Genomic DNA, 17,873 nt, shown 5'->3' on the forward strand with positions numbered 1-17,873 from the left:
CTCTAAGAAGGTGATGCTGCCGACGGGCGCAGCGTTCCGGTGGTTCCAGTAGGACTGTGACCTCTGACCTCCACCCAAAGCTCTGCCATCAAGTGCAATGCCAACTCTCGCTTGGATCATCTCTGGCACCAACACTGGCTGACAAACACAAACTATGTGAAAAAAAGAGAAATACAAGACAACTATGAAAAAAAAAACTTCATCACAAGATACAGAACAATAAAACAACAATACAAAAGAATCAAACGAGTAATGGATGCACCTACTTATTCCTTGAACCAAAAATTAAACATAAATAAAAATATCTATGGCAACTTTCATTCCCTTTTATATGTTTCCATTTTGGTACCTTTTTGTCCCTTTTCCAGCAGATTTTTTCTGTGGCTTAGACATGGAACTGTTCATTGACAAACAGAAATGGCGGACTCAGTGTGGACAATCAACAAAATTTCTGTGTTTGGTGTTAATGTTGTTCACGTGTGGAAAGATACAGTACTTGTGTAGAGAATGTAAATTTTACGGCTATATTTTAAAATTAGTGGCTAATGGCAAGCACTATTGTAATTTAGGACCATTGTTCTTACTGAAAAACTGTATTTTATGATTGTTTTTTTTTTTTTTTTTTAGTTTGATTTCAATTCGAAACCTGATCAATGTTTGTCTTTCAAGGGAAAAGGAAATATTCCAAAATCTACAAATCCAGTTTTCTGAATGAACAAATATGCATCATCAAAAACCCTAATCTGATGACAACGTAATTGGACGATAACATTTTCATTGTTTTTGTAGCGTTGTTACTACTGGATGCTCCAAATTTGAAATATTTCACTTTGTTTTACTGTATACTGGCAGCCTTTTGTTATATTATGTCAGATTACATCATATCACGTCATGTAATATCACGTTGAATCACGCTCCACGTGATGTTACGCTATATTACGGATCGTCACATTATTGTTCTCAGTGTACAAGTCTGAATTTTTACGGAGCCCTCCACAGCACTTGCTCGGCTCAATCGAACGCACTGAAAGATTTAACTTTTGTTTTGTTTTCATGACATTGCCGGTAGCTACATCTTTAAAAAAAAAAAAAAAAAAAAACGCAGCAATGTTTGTATTGGATTAGAACTATGGGCTGGTTTTGTGAATAAAAACAAATGCATGTATTTGTGTCGAAAATCTGCAGCTCTGACGTCTGTCTATTTGCATGTTTTTTAAGAAACCGCAACAAACGTACAAAAAAAAAATGATAACAATATGGAAATGTTCGCAGAATCCTCTAGGTTGTTCCCTTTTCCATTCAAACGGTAAAATAAAAAGCAATGGGACAAGATATGTCATTTTGAGATGCGATAAAGGTGTTTTATCAAGAGTCTTTGATTTCTTCATCTTCTTCAATGTGATGTCTGAAACACTTTGCAGTATAGCGATACACTGTAAAAAATTATATGATTAAGTTATGACAACATGTATTTTTACATTGCTTTAATTTGCAGTTATACAAGATTCATAAAAAAAGTCAGTTTAATGTAATTTAAGTTGTAATGACTTAAACATCCAAGTTGATTGTACTTAAAAGATTCAAGCAGACATTTTTTTTGTGTAGTGAAGAACAATGTGCTGCTGGTTTTATCTCTGGCCCACTAATCTTAATATCACTTGCATTCCTTCGTACAGTCTGACATTTAAAGGTAAAAAACACAATTAAAAGACAATGAATTATTGATACTCAGCCAACGTCTCTGACCGACAGTCTGTGAAAGCTAATCAGCAGTAAGGTAAATGGGGAGTTACGGCTTTTTTGCCAAGGCGTAAATACCTTTTGAGCTTTTTGTGCTGCAGATCACCACACAAAAGGGTACATGGGATGGCTGCCTCGTTCAAAGGGATTTTGGGGCTTTATAAACCTTCAAAGATTGAAACCTGCTAGCTATAAAATTACTCATTATCTATGCCTGTTGACATGGCAAACTTTAAAGTAGAACATATACACTGCAAGAAGAAAATCTGTAATTTTCTGTCGTTAACAACAGAATGCACAATGCGTAATTCAAAACACATTAAATCATATTAACACAGTACATTTGACCTTATTATTATGGTTGTAGGAATAAAAAAAGTATTTCCTTCCTTAAGCACAGTATAAATAATACAAAAATGTTTATATCTTGCTTAATTAAAAAATTACTATTTACTTGCATTTGTGTTAATTTACTGGAATGAAGAGTGTTCAGGTGAGAGATCACATTGGCTTCCTATATCGCCTATGACCAGGACCACCGCTGACTAAGTGTAATACTTAATGTAGCAAACTTTTTAACGACTGGTAAGGGGAGTGAAATAGCCTCAAATAGCTACAGCAGCAGCCGAGTTAATTGCTGATTTTAAGGGGGAACTGAGATGAAAGACGGCGGACCGAAGCCCCCCTAAATAGGGTCAAGCGATGCCTATGGGACACACTGAGTAATGAGACTTAGTAAAAGTAATGATTAACTCTGAATAAATGCAGAAATTGAAATGTCGTTAGCCCCCCGCATACAAGAAACACCTTTTAGCCTACCACAAATATGAACCAATAAAACAAAATAGCGTCAATTTACGACTAAGTAAGACAGGTGGAAGTTAAAGCATGCGTTTGTGCGAACGCAAGAGTAAAGCGTGGTGCTGTAGGAGTGAGGTGGAGGTACCAGCTGCAGGCCTGGAGAGCTGGATAGAGTCCTCAGTGCCGTAATGAGCCCAGGTCTGTGGTGCAGTCATCAGAGCAGGATCTGTAATGAGCCACAGTCTCGGGTGGAGGCCCAGTTTGGTGGATTTTGTGCAAAAGTGTGTATGTCTGCGTGTGTTTATGTGAGAGAAACTGAAAGAAGTAGAGCTCGAAAGAGAGAGAGAATGTTCCCAGCTCCCCCCTGGTGACAGCGATGGGCCAGTGCCATGGCCGCGGCGCTGGGAGGAAGCTGAGGCTCTGCATTATTAATGTGCGCCGCGGCGTCCTCGCCTCTTCCCAGCCGCACAGCTCACTGCCCGTCCTGCCATCACACAGGGAGAGAGAAAAAGAGAGAGAAAGAGAGAGAGAGAGGTGTGTATGGGGGGGGTGTAGATAAAGAGAGCAAGAGAGGGGTGGTAGTGTGGCTGTGCCTGTTAGTGAATGCACTGTGTTTGTGTGTTGGGCTGAAGAAACTGTTTTTTTGTCTTTTTGGTCAGTGTGAATATATATATATGCCCGAGAGAGAACATAGTTTTCAGCCAATATATCTACGAAAAAACATACATCTACGTGTGCTGAATAGACACATATTTTTCTGTCTAAAATTGAGCACATCGCATCAGACTCTAGGGGAAAAAAGTGTTATACAGGTATCCACATTGCATTCCAACAATACTGACACGTTGCTAGTAAAGTTACTCATTTCTGTTAGCATAAACCTTCTTATAGATCGCAAATTAAATACTAATTGATGAGAGAAATTATAAGCCAAGGAAACAAGCAACCAGCTACGAGGTGAATTATAACATTACAAACTTTTATTTGATGCTAACAAGTATATTGAAATTCTGACAAAAAGACAAAGGTACAAGACTGAGTACTTAGCACTATAAAGCATTGCAAAAACAGATTGTTGCGAGGTTGGCGAGCGAGAGACGTGGGAGGAGCGAGCGAGACCGGTGCGTGATTGAGAATGAGCGTCACCTGCGAGGCACACCGGTCTCGAGTCCTCTCATGAGGGAGCCCGGAGGCATATAAGGACGAACGACACCAGTGAAGGACGAGAGAGGACCAGGCCTGGACTTTATGTTATTTTGTTTATGTTCTGTTATGTGTGTGCGCGACAGTCGTCCGTGAGGGGCTGCTGCTTTTACTATCTGTTTGTTTATATTGATTAAAGTATTTTAACGTTCGCCGGCCCCTTCCTCCTTCTTCCCATAACAACAAACTGTATTACAGAGATCTAAAAGTATTCATTGATTAATTGAAACAACATATTTTAAGTTTATTGGAAATTATGCATGTATATACATATATTTAGACAGCATTGCAAGACCAGCTTGATTACGTCATTTGCAGTGCTTCTGCAACCGTGGCCAGCTGGTAGTTGCTGTGCGAGTAAACCTCACTGCTCTGATCTCAAGAGACACTTTAAAGACACTCTTAGCCTCCTTGTTAGAGCGTCCGACTCTCATGCCGGCAGATCCAGGTTCGGGTCCCGCTTAGAGCAGGCAGGTTCGAACAGGAGGGGTTACATCAGTGCCATGACACAGATGGGAGTGAGTTTTATGGGGATCAGTATAACGCCAGCTAGCAGTCGTAAACCTCACTCCTCTGATCTCAAGAGACACTTTAAAGACACTCTTAGCCTCCTTGTTAGAGCGTCCGACTCTCATGCAAGCAGATCCAGGTTCAGGTCCCGCTTAGAGCGGGCAGGTTCGAACAGGAGGGGTTACATTGGTGCCATGACCCAGATGGGAGTGAGGTTTAGGGGGATGAGTATAACGGAGGCCAGCTAGTAGTCGTAAAAACCTCACTCCTCTGATCTCAAGAGACGCTCTAGCGACTGACGCTAAAGGTTGCAGCCTTAAGCCTCCTTGTTAGAGCGTCCAACTCTCATGCTGACGGACCCAGGTTCGGGTCCCGCTTAGAGCAGGCAGGTTCAAACAAGAGGGGTTACACTTCTGTTGCACTCTATTGACTTGAAGTTCACATTCAGATTTGCCTCCATCCAGTCAACAACCGACGGGGATGTACGTCACAATACAGAAGGAAATATCTATTAAAGAGGTATGATTTTTTAATCTGCAACACTGTTTATACAAGGTAAGTTAGGCCCAAATTTAGGCCCTAATATATTGTATCTGTTAGCATCCATTAGCATTCCCATTCTTTTCAATGGCAGTTGACATGTATGCAATTGTTATGATTTGAAAGGTATATAGTACATTCAAGGTATACAGTACATGCATTCAGGAGGACCATCCCAGACAGCAAACATAGTGTCGTCCCAGATCAGGCACACATCTGGTATGTGTCCAATTCACATGTACCGATGTGGCCCGGGTCTGGGCCGACACTATGTTGCTTTCTGGGATGTTTCATACGTACTCAGTTTGTGCTGCTCACAAAAAAGAAAAGAAAAAAGATAGAAAAAAGTTAGAATATATTTTGTTGTATAATGGTGTATCCTGCTAAAGAAAATAAGATGGTCTTAGCTGGTTTTGCATTCTGGCTAAGCAAGTCAATCTGGTTTAATGGTCATCAAGCTGGTCTCAGCCAGAACAGCTTAAAAGTGCTCAAAACCTATAAAAAACCAGCCAACATGTCAATCTGACCAGACCAAGAGACCAGCAAACAAGCTTAGGCTAGTTAATGATGCTTTTTTTTTAGCAGGATAGTTATGGCATCTACCAGCACGCCCTATAGATGAAGCTAATAAGCTAAACTTTGTCCCTTGTGGTGTTGAGTATCAAAGTCCCTTTCAAGGAAAGTCTGTTAATTCAGTGGCCATATTTGCAACGCCTCCGGGCAGCTATTTTGAACATCCAAGACCAAATACTATCTCCTTGAAATGGGGAATCTTGAAATCTCAAAAACTTCTTGCCAAACTCACATTTAAATAACATTTAAATCAACTGACATGATAAATGTTGTTTCTTAAGCTCAAAAAGAATAATAAAAAAAAACATATTTTTCAGGCTAGACCAGCCAATGCACATGTGCAGTCCTTAAATGCACGTCTCAGAACACTGCCTGTTTCTATAGCAAGCGAAGATTCTAGCGGCTCTTTCATTTAGAAGGTGGGACTTATTTCACCTTATTGCACTTTCTCCCATTCACAAGTAATATAAGTGCACTGTCTTTGCATATCTAAAGTATTTGGGGCAAGTCAGTTAACTTGAGGGGGGGGGGGGGTCTTCTTGGTTTCTATTCAAGAACAGCTTTTATCTGCATGAATGTTGAAAGACCCAGACACATACATTTTGCCTCAGGCTCAAATCATGCAAAAAACAAAAATGATGTGCTCTACATGTGCTGTAGAGCAAAATACAGACAATTATTTTACAAATTAAAGGGTTAGTTCACCCAAAAATGAAAATTCTGTCATCATTTATTCACCTTTGTGTCAGACTTTTGTTCATCTTCAAAACACAAATGAAGATATTTTACTTTCTGTCCCTCCATTGACAGCCTACGCAACTACCACTTTGTCGCTTCAAAAAGTTCATAAAGAGATTGTGAAAACAATACATATGAATTGAGCAGTTTAGTCCACATTTTCTGAATATACACAATCACTTTATATGATGAACTGATTGAATTTAGGCTTTTATTCACATATAAACTTTCATCCATGCACATATCATTTCACATATCACATATCACATATTAAGCTCAAGTATGCGAAAACCAATGAGGTTCATTCTTGTGTGTTACGCAGCACGTTTGAGCTTCCACAAGAACCAATGAGGTTAGTTCTTGCATGTCAAGCTAGTACGGTTGAGCTTCTGTTAAAGGTCCCATGGCATGGCATTTTTCTATTATTTTATAGTGTTTCCTGAGGTGTACTTATATTGTTAGTATGATTTTTACATCATAAAATGTCATAATTTAGAAATAAAAGGCATTTGTTCTATACTGCTGTTTGCCCTGTGGCTGAATGCCCTGCTTCAAGAGGCGTGTCTGCTGTGAGACTTCAGTAAAAACGCCCACTGTTGTGATTGGCTGACATCTTTGCATTTGAAATGAGCGGAGGGGGCGTGGTTTAACGAGGTCTACGACGCACGAGCTGCTGCCAGAGAGACCGATGGACCTGAGTCTCAGTTCAGGGTGAACTGTTGTAGTTACTAGAATATACTTCAGGTTATTCGTTTATTTCTAGTCGGAGGGGCTGTCACTCATGTCAGAAAGTTAGTAACTTTAGTCAATTATGGATCAGCGCTGACTCGAGACGCGAACCGTTTAGAACGATTCAGTCCGATTTGGTGAACTGGTTCGGTTCACTAAAAAGAACCAGTTCAAAAGAATGATTCGTTCGCGAACCGGACATCACGGAGACGGAGCGATTGCTAACAAAGTTATTTATAGTAACTACTGAGTTGTGAGAGCGCTGTCTGTCAGCGCGAGTTTATTGTGTTTGTATCTGAGAGTTCTGAATAAACACGAGTCCCAGTCACGCCGAGTCCGTCTTCATCATTATTCTACCAACTTTGTAACACATGCAATATACCATTACAGCGAGATGAACGAGTTAGTAAGTGTTGATTATAGCATTATTTTTAGATATGTTCCAATCATATGAAAAGCGTCAGTGACGCACGCGCATTGAGTACACAGCACAAACAAAGACACAACAGCAGTAATCGAATGTAATCCAGTTTATTGTGGGGAAAGCTGGCTAGCTTAGCCGGATACTCTCACGCTTACCCCCCTTCTGCTTAATCTCACGCCGCGTTTGGTGCCTCCGCTGTGGGCCAGATGCAGTACTGGGGGTCGGGGATGTTGAAGGCCGAGCTTCGGCGTGCGTGAGGTTTATCTCTAAAGATGTGGCTCTGCCGATGTTGAGCAGAAACTCACGACTGTATGCACATTTAAGAACAGATAGACGCGACGAGGACGTACAAAAACACTGACTCACAAGATAGAAAACACGAAAACACCATTCTGTCGGGAAAGAGAGAAGCCGCAGTGTGTGCACGAATAATAAATAATTAGCTACACATAAGAAATCACTGATCACAGATCAGAAGGAACTGAAAAAAGACTTCTGTTTTCATTTGTACATCCAAACACTGAGAAACTGCCAGCGTTCACTCGTTCACAACCCATGATCTCTCGAGCGCTTGCATGGGCGTGCCAGATTCTCTGGGTGGAGGAAAGGGAGGTTACCGTTCCTGCTTGGACGTCAAACCAGGAGACTTCTGGATTGGCTAGTCTTGCCTGTCATTTTCTCAAAGGCAGAGAAAGACAGCCAGAACTCGGGTTTACACCGATCAACATTTCTATCCACTTGGGGACAATATTCAGGCTAGGGGAACTCATATTAATGTTGAAATACCTCATAAAATGAAAATTTCATGCCATGGGACCTTTAATGTTCACTGATTACTGATCAATGTTTATATGTGAATAAAAGCCTAAATTCAATCTGTTCATCAGCAGTCAAGTCTCTTCAGAAAATTTGGACTAAACCGCACAATTCATATGGATTAGTTATAAAATCTCTTAATAAACTTTTTGAAGCGACAAAGGGGTAGTTGTGTAGGATGTCAATGGAGGGACAGAAATCTCACAGAATTCATCAAAAAGATCTTCTTTTGTGTTTTGAAGATGAACGAAAGTCTTACGGGCTTGGAATGAAATTATGGGAGTTAAATAATGACATATTTTTCATTATTGGGTGAACCATCCCTTTAAGTGATTGGCTCTTGTAAGTGATAGGCGGTACTTCTTGTCCTACAGCCGCCATATGGAACCTGGCAATTTCATCCATTTGTTTGTTTCATAGTTGGGTTAGTTGGGTTGCAATTGGTAGTAAAGTAGGTTAGCATTAGATGTTGCAGTGCATGTAGGAGTATAGAGCTAACGGTGAGTTTACGGTTGCTCGTGAAGCTGTAGATGCTTCAGCAAGGTTGGAAGCTTCTAGGAAGGTTCTCCGAGCATATTGTGGGCATTCAGTTGTCTGGCTATCACCAGACCAAGCTCAATTTAAGATTGAACATTGGTCTGGGGAGTTTGCTCTGTATTTTCTACTGCACACGCGTGCATAAACGCGCATAAATTAAAAGACTCTGTACGCAATTGGATAGTCCTTCAACCAATCAGACCACAAGAGGCGTGATCAACCGGCATCGATCCATCGCTTCTCTATCCGTCATCGTGATAATCCCTCCAATAGCGGGCCAGGTGGATAAGCCAGCCTGTGATTGGTTCCCGCAAAAGTGTAACAGAAGCAGTAGAAATGAATGTACTGGTTTCCAGACTGAGTTGCAGGGCGAAATCAAATCGCTGGCAGATCAGGCTGGGTTTACCCAGTCTAGGCATTCAGGATACGTCAGTGAAGTTGTGGTGGGTAAACTAGTACCGGACATTTTGGTGGATGTATTTGTGGTAGGGTTAATCACGCCGCTGTGGAGTGGAAGGTCAGGGTGCCGAGCAGACCTGTCACAGTGGGAGAATCCTAGAATCTTATCACCGCCACACAGACATGCAGCCGTGCTGATCTGCTCACCCTCACGGCCAACACGCGCGTGCCCTTCCCCCAGCCCCACGCTCGCTTCCTCGCGACGGCCTGAGCCAAGACAACAGTGACAGCCAGCAGAGCCCAATAACCCTGCTGGACCGCTTTGCTGGAGACGTTCAGCGCTACATACAGGCAAACAAGAACGGGCAGAATATCAAAGCCTAATGCATAATCGGTAATTGATTCCTAGATCACTAATGTAAATTGGATCATTTCATGTACACAACATTTTCTAACACTTCGGAAGGTGCTATATCAAAGATTTTATCTCAAATGTGAAAGTTGGTGCATCACCAGCAGCACCAAAGAGCGAAATAAGCATTCAAATGGTTTACTTATCTCTGCATATTAATCTGGGATAAAAGAAAGTATATTAACCAAACATAAATATATTAATTTCTTCTATATTACATTACAATGCAGTTCACACAAACAATGAATTAAGTCCCTTGTTCGAATTTTATTTATTTATTTATTTTTATTTTGTATTAAGATTTAAATGTGGTGTTGGTATAAAAGAGGGGCAGTAAAAATGTCAGGGTGATGTAACTGTCCTAATATAATAAATGAAGAAAAATGCTCATTATAAGTATGAAGTAAGTATGAAGTATTTTTTTTATTATTTCTTACTAAAATAATTTTAAAAAGTTAGTCTTTTCAATAGTTAAAAAGAAACAAAACCGCTTTACTGCCTATTAATATGTGGATCTTTTGTCAGTAAATTCAATAAAATATCATGAGGTGCAATTCCCAAAACGTAATATTCATGAATTAATTGTAAACAATTTCCTTACTCAGTATTTTTACTGTACAAATCTCTAATAATTTATAATTCAAGATACATTTCGAGAAGCAAAATGATGTAAGATGTCATATAAGAAAAATGTATCAAAATTAAGTGAGTGTATGCTTTAAACAAGAAATAAATATCAGCCACTGATAAAAAAAATAAAAAATTGTTTTCCCTTGGATTTAAGTTTATTTTTCTAACCTCAGTGGCATATTTTCTTTATTTTAAAGGGGTCTTTTTTTTCTCCTGTGGTCCACTTATAATGTCAGTATGATTTTTACGTTAAAAAATATATAATTTAGAAATAAAAGGCATTTTTCCTACCCTTATTTTAGCCCTCTGCTCTGAACGCTCTGTTAGAAGGGGCGTGTCTGCTGTGACGTCAGTGTAAACGCCCACTGCTGTGATTGGCTAACATCCTGCATATGAAATAACTAAGTATAACGTGGAATTGTCTTGAAAACCTTTAGCACATTTTTACTATTACAGCTCTCAAGGTTAACCAATTGTGAAAAGTGTTGATTATAGCAGTATATTTAGATCTATGGCATTCTATTTAGATCAAGAAAGGTGATGAGCATTAGCCGATCACAGACATGTTGAGCGCATGAATGCAGAGATCTCGTCATTGTAACTTGATTTCTGCACACTAAAGAATGCTTTCATCATAACTAACAGTGCGAACACAATGTAAATAAGAGATTCGTTGACAGCTCCAGTGATTGTAAAGGGAGCATTCTTTGATCGCTTTCTATATATAATTTAATCACAGTATAAATAACTGAGAGGACCTGCTGAGAGGAACAATGTGAAGTTGACTGTTTAGTCACTGGCTTGATTTACTGACACATAAACAGCAATAAACGAAGAACATCTGACTGTACATGTGGTGATTTTGGACACATAATCAGTACATATCAAACGATCCCAAACAAAGCAATAGTGACACAGTAAAACGATACTCGGTTACTTAACGTAACCTCGGTTCTCTCTAGAAGAGGGAACGAGTATTGCGTAAGTTCCTTACGCTACGGGAAAGTATTCTTTCTTCGAGATTTCTGAAAAACCCAAAATTATCCTTAATTTTGTAACATTGTCAACGCAGTGCGGCAGCCTGGCAGACCATAGCAGGCTATTCCAGCGTGCTATTGGCTGCTCTGCTGGCAACTGCAGCAGCCTATCGGTGAGCCCGCGTGACGTGGCGACCAATGAGGGCGCTTCGCGCCCACCTGGATTCATTTGCCTACAGGTGGGGCGTGGCCACGTGTATATAAGCAGGGCTCACGGGCTGCATATTCGGTTTTCTTAGTTCTGAAGCGTAAAAGCCAGCGGGGCGCACGGCAAGGAACGCAATACTCGTTCCCTCTTCTAGAGAGAACCGAGGTTACGTTAAGTAACCGAGTATCGTTCTCTTACGAGAGGTTCTCTCGTATTGCGTAAGTTCCTTACGCTACGGGAACATATTGTCAACGCCGTGCGCGCCTCGCATACAGCATATGTATCCCAGGGAACCGGGGACCATAACACTGCTCGGGCAGGGTGGCCGGTAAAGAAAAAACGGGCCACCACATATACAGACACTTCATTCGAACTGACGGGTGGTTTACGACGGGTGGTTACAACACCCTGTCCCATGAATGAGGGAACGGCACCTGCCGGTCTCCTTCAAATTCACCACACCTTGTCTCATGAATGAGGGAGCGGCAACGCCGGTCGCCTTCAAATTCACAATATCTTGTTATATGAGTGAGGTAACGGCACCGCCGGTCACCTTCAAACTCACAACAGCTCGTCTCGTAAATGAGGGAACGGCACCGCCGGTCTCCTTCAAATTCACATGAGCCTAGTACCGAACTTACTACCAGTATGTGAGCTATGTCTGCGCAGAATCACTGGGCAGAACCAACGGCCCTATTGAACTGATAACACTTTCGCCTGTAAGGCAGGAACTTCCAGATTGTAAAATCTCACGAACGTAGACGGGGAGGCCCAGCCTGCCGCCATACAGATATCGTGGATGGAAATCCCTCTGGCCCAAGCCCACGAAGAGGCCATGCCTCTGGTGGAGTGTGCTCTGACACCTAGCGGGCACTGCAGGTGTTTGGAAGCGTATGCAGTTGCAATCGCGTCCACTATCCACCTGGACAGGGTCTGTTTCGAGGAGGCGAGACCTTTAGTGCGCCCACCAAACGAAACAAATAGCTGCTCAGAACGCCTGAAGGCGGCGGAGCGTGTGACATAAACCCTCAATGCCCTGACAGGGCAGAGGAAATTGCCACCGTCCCCCTCATCGGATGCTGGCAGAGCCGAGAGGGAGATAATCTGCGCCCTGAAGGGAGTGCCGATCGCTTTGGGGACATAACCATGCCTCGGTCTGAGAATGACCTTAGAGTCATTAGGACCGAACTCCATACACGCCGGGCTCACTGAGAGCGCGTGTAGATCCCCCACGCGTTTCACTGAAGCCAGAGCTATCAGAAACGTGGTTTTCAGCGAAAGGAACCTTGGTTCCACAGTCTCGAGCGGTTCAAAGGGATGAGCCTTCAGGGCCTCTAGGACCAAGGCCAGATCCCATATAGGAACCGACGGGGGCCGCGGGGGATTCATCCGTCTGGCTCCTCTGAGGAAACGGACGATGAGCTCGTTCCTTCCTAGCGTGCTACCTAGCGTCGTCTGAGCGAACGCTGCTATAGCCGCCACATACACTTTGAGCGTGGAAGGGGACCTGCCCAATTCCAAAAGCTCTTGGAGAAAGGAGAGCACCCGCTGGACCCCACATTGCTGTGGGTCCAATCCCTTGGAAACACACCATTCAGTGAACACCGACCACTTAGAACTATATAACCGCCTCGTCGAGGGGGCTCTAGAGTGTGAAATCGTGTTCATAACCCCTTCGGGCAGGTCAACGGGTATCCGTTGGTCACCCATACATGCAGAGACCATCGCTCTGGATGGGGATGCCAAACTGAGCCTCCTGCTTGAGAGAGAAGGTCTGCTCTCAGCGGAACTGGCCAGGGGGGTGAGTGCGACAGCTTCACCAGCTCTGGGTACCAAATCTGGTTCTCCCAGCGCGGTGCTATAAGGAGCACCGGACGGCGCGTTTCCCTGATTTTCGCTATGACCTGGGGCAATAGGGAGATCGGCGGGAAAGCATACAGCGGGAGGCTGGGCCAAGTTTGGGACAGCGCATCCTCGCTTTTGGACAGAAACGTCGGGCAGCGGGCGTTCTCTTTTGTTGCAAAGAGGTCGAGCTCCGCTCTGCCGAACAGGCGCCATACCAGCTGGACTGTCTGGGGGTGCAGGGACCATTCTCCTGGGAGAATGAGGCCCCTGGACAGCTTGTCCGGGCCCACATTGAGGTGGCCCGGCACGTGCGCAGCTCTCAACGAGCGCAGCGAGCTGTGTGCCCACACGAGCAGGCGTTCTGTCAGATTGCCCAGACCTCTGGACCTGACACCGCCCTGCCGGTTCACGTAGGACACCACTGTGGTGTTGTCCGACCGGACTAACACATGGTGTCCTCGTATAAGCGGGAGAAACTGCTTGAGCGCGTTCTCTACCGCTATCATCTCCAAACAGTTTATGTGTAGGAGTTTTTCCTCGCTCGACCAAAGGCCCGAGGCTGATCTGCCCTCGAAAACGGCGCCCCAACCCGTGGTGGAGGCGTCCGTCGAGATGACCTTGCGGTGTGAGATGGCTCCCATCGTCACTCCCCTCTGGTACCAGTCGGCTACTAACCAGGGCTCTAGGGCTGACACGCAGCCCTGAGTCACTCTGATCCTGAAGCCACCGGACGCCCAGGCCCTGTGAGGCACTCGGGCGTTTAACCAGCATTGCAGCGGGCGCATGCGCATTAAGCCCAGCTGGAGCACAGCTGCAGCTGAGGCCATACGTCCCAGCATCCTCTGAAACAGCTTGAGAGGTGCGATTTTGCCTGGCCGAAAATACGCAGCCATGCGCCGAACTTGGCGCGCGCGATGGGGTGACAGGCGGGCTGACATTGCCACAGTGTCCAGATTCAAACCCAGAAATGAGGTTGATTGCGTGGGCACTAATGAGCTCTTGGTCCAATTGACCGTGAGCCCTAGGCTGTCCAGATGGCTGAGCAGCATTGCCCTGTGGGCGAGGAGCTCGGCCTCCGACTGCGCCAGGATGAGCCAATCGTCCAGATAGTTCAATACTCGCATCCCTCGATTTCTCAGAGGAGCGAGGGCCGCGTCCATGCACTTCGTAAATGTACGGGGTGCTAGTGACAGGCCGAACGGAAGGACGGTGTATTGATAAGCCTGGCCGTCGAAGGCGAATCGTAAGAATGGCCTGTGACGCGGCGTTATCTTGATTTGAAAATATGCATCTTTCAAATCTAGGGAGATTAGCCAGTCTCTCGGGCGAATATGCGCGAGGATCTGCTTGGTCGTGAGCATCTTGAACGATCTTTTCATAAGAGCTTTGTTCAGACGCCTCAGATCCAGAATCGGTCTGAGCGACCCATCCCTTTTTGGCACGAGAAAATACCGGCTGTAAAAGCCTGACTCGCTCATAGAGTGGGGAACCGGTTCTATAGCCCCTTTGCACAGCAGCGTGGCTATTTCTGCTCGAAGTAGATGTGCTACTTCCTCGCTCACTCTCGTCTCTGTACGCGCACAGAAGCGCGGAGGGCGGCGAGCGAACTGCAGAGTGTAGCCGTGCTTCACTGTTTTCAGCACCCATTCTGATACACCTGGAATGGCTTCCCACGCTCTCGCGTGCGCCACACGGGATAGAACGGCCTCCGGGCTCGAAACGCCGCGCTTCGCGGGTTTGACGGCCCGTATAGGAGGGGCGGGCGCAGTGCGCGCGCTCTCTGTGCTGTGGGCCAGCCGATCGCTCGCGATGGCTGGCCGCCCTACACACTGCATCTCTGCCGCTTCGAGCGGGGAGTGGCTTGTGTGCGGCCCTACACTCATCGCTCCGGCCACCCTGGGTGGAAAATAAATGGTGTGTGGCGTGGCGCGTGGCGCCTGAGGCATAATGTTCGCGAAAATGTGTGAGCGCGTTTGAGCGGGCACAACTCTTACGCGTGGAACATGACCGGTTAAGAGTGGCTGTGTGACAGCGCGTGTGGTGGTTAGTCGTGGACGCAAACAAGCGGACACGTGACCTAACTCTAGCACTCGAGCGGCCGGTGGCCGCTTTATGTGAGTGGGGGACACAGGGTTTATAGTGCTTGTGTGCAGGGGTGAACACAGAAAAGTGGGCACATTTACTGCATTTGAAACACATACGGCGCGAGCCGTGCGACCAGAAATAATGCAACTTTTGTGATTTCTCTGGTTCGCCGTAAAAACGGCGGTTGTTGACAGGCGAGAAGGCATTTTTGCCGGCTCGTTGGCTGCGTGAAATCCATCTGCAGCAGCCACAGTGGTGGGGGCTGACAGGAAAAAGAGTTTTGACGGTGGTCCGGCCGCGGCGGGACTTAACCGTCGTTTCTCGCCTCTTGCTAGGAGGACTTTGGAGGCTCGGGCTTCAGCGTGATCCTAGGCCGGGGGCCCCGAGGTGGAGGCGGCTTACCACGGCTGGAAGAGCGCGATCTGGGGCGGCCGCTCGGTCTTCTCTGAGACGAAGGGGGCCGCGCTGGGCGCTGCGCGGAGCTCGTTGCTGGCTGGTCACGAGGACGGCGAGCAGCGGAGCTATTGCTAGCGCCGGGGCGTCGAGGCAGGAAAAGGTTCATGGCCTGCGTCGTTTTCTGCACTTCGGAGAAACGGTCGACGATCCCCTTGACCGCTGGTCCGAAAAGCCCAGACGGAGAGAGCGGGGCGTTTAGGAAGGCCGCGCGCTCTGTTTCTCGCATGTCCGCGAGCGTGAGCCAGAGGTGGCGCTCAGCTACCGTGAGGGAGGCCATAGAGCGTCCGAGGGCCTGTGCTGCGGTCTTGGTGGCGCGAAGGGAGAGATCCGTCGCGCTTCGCAAATCCGTGATTAACTCAGCGTCACAGCATTTCTCGTCCATGTCGCGGAGGAGATTAGCTTGGAGGATTTGCAGCACGGCCATAGAGTGCAGAGCGGACGCAGCTTGACCGGAGGCAGCGAAAGCGCGGCCGATCAGCGATGACGTCACTCTGCAGGCCTTAGACGGGAGGGCAGCCTTTGAGCGCCAACCAGAAGGCGGGCAAAGGTGCGCTGCGACCGCCTCTTCCACCGGAGGGATAGCGTTGTAGCCTTTCTCGGCCGCGCCGTCAACTTGTGAGAGCGTCGAAGAAGCCTGAGACGAGACCCTCGCGGAGAATGGCGCATTCCAGGACTTTGCGAGCTCCTCGTGAAGCTCCGGCAAAAAGGGTGCAGTCCTGGAGGTGGGCGCACGGCGGCGACTGTTTAGGAAGCATCCGTCAAGTCGGTTCGGCGCTGCCACCTTGGGCGGGGCCCATTCGAGGCCTAGCTGCTCGACAGCCCGGGTGAGAAGGCGCAAGAGTTCGGCGTCCTCACCCGCTCGAGAGCGTCCGGAGCCCCGGACTGAAGAGGATGCGGAAGACCAGTCCTCGCTGTCGGAAGCCATGATGGAGCAGCTGTCGGCGCGTTCTGCGGCCGCATCCGCCTCATCCCCGGAGGCGGCAACAGAAATGGCGGCCTGGGGTGGGGGCGGGGAAGGCGAGAGTGAAGCGGGCGGGAAAGGTTCCGGCGAGCTTCTCTCTGCGAGCTCCGGAGTCCGCTGCGAGCGGCGCTTCTTCTTGCGCGGCGTGGCAGGGACTGGAGGGATATCATCTTCGAACAGGACGAGTCGAGCCCGCAGGGTCGACATCGTCAGTTCTTCGCACTCTTGGCATCCGCCAGCGTGGAGTGCGGCGGCGGCGTGATCACGGCCCAGGCAGAGAGCGCAGATCACATGGCGGTCCCCGGAGCTGAGCTGCGCGTGACACGAGCCGCAGGTGGAACGAGACATTTGTATCACTCGGCTCTTTTTGTGAAAAGTGTGACGCAGCGGCGACAACACTTTGAGCGTAAAAGGATATGGGGCTGCCGGATAGCAGAGCAGGCACGGAAGGCTGAAGGTGGCGCGATGCTGCCGGCTTCCTCAGGCGCTGTCCTCTGCTTGCTTGTCTGCGCGGTCACGGCGGCGGGTTCCAGATCCAGCGATGCGAAGGGCTTCGCTGAAGAAAAGAAAATCGAATATGCAGCCCGTGAGCCCTGCTTATATACACGTGGCCACGCCCCACCTGTAGGCAAATGAAGCCAGGTGGGCGCGAAGCGCCCTCATTGGTCGCCACGTCACGCGGGCTCACCGATAGGCTGCTGCAGTTGCCAGCAGAGCAGCCAATAGCACGCTGGAATAGCCTGCTATGGTCTGCCAGGCTGCCGCACTGCGTTGACAATGTTACAAAATTAAGGATAATTTTGGGTTTTTCAGAAATCTCGAAGAAAGAATACTTTCCCGTAGCGTAAGGAACTTACGCAATACGAGAGAACCTCTCGTAAGAGAACCTTTTTTACTCACATAAGTGTGATGCGCAGTTCCTGCCAGATCCATTATAGAAAACACTGCATCGTTTTTTTTTTTTTTTTCAGTCTCTCTGCAAATCCAACGTCAGAAGGAAGGTTATGCAGCGACTGTGTTTTTCCAAAACCTGGCACTTTTCACTCTTCAGAGGCATGTTTATCGATTAGTTGCTCGAGCCAGTGTTAGCGTCCCGTATGTTATTTACCTACTACTTAAAAATCAGTGGGCAGGGCTGGAGTGGTAACGATGTAGAAGTAGGCATTGATCTTTTTCTGCAGAGGTGGTCTTTCACCTATCTATGATGTCATAAATTGGTTTCAATAAAGCTGTTTTTGGACTAACAAGGAAGTTTTCATTTTTTGAAACTAACAGGATATTCTTATGTG

General features: G+C 46.5%; 1 protein-coding gene across 5 annotated transcripts in view; it reads left to right on the forward strand.

The window, feature by feature from the left end:
• Window positions 1-1,371, forward strand: part of cxxc5a (CXXC finger protein 5a) — a 28,813-nt gene extending 27,442 nt beyond the window's left edge. For 3 of the 5 annotated variants that reach the window (XM_079835764.1, XM_079835765.1, XM_079835766.1), the window contains exon 3: window positions 8-1,371. In XM_079835764.1, the coding sequence (XP_079691890.1) occupies window positions 8-52 (45 nt within the window). In that variant the 3' untranslated portion in view covers window positions 53-1,371. The remainder of the gene's footprint in view (window positions 1-7) is intronic. The other 2 variants (XM_079835767.1, XM_079835768.1) reach the window with 1 other exon arrangement.
• The last annotated feature ends 16,502 nt before the right edge of the window (window positions 1,372-17,873 follow it).

The sequence above is a fragment of the Gobio gobio genome (assembly GCF_949357685.1).
Source record: "Gobio gobio genome assembly, chromosome: 14".
Classification (NCBI taxonomy): Eukaryota; Metazoa; Chordata; class Actinopteri; order Cypriniformes; family Gobionidae; genus Gobio; species Gobio gobio.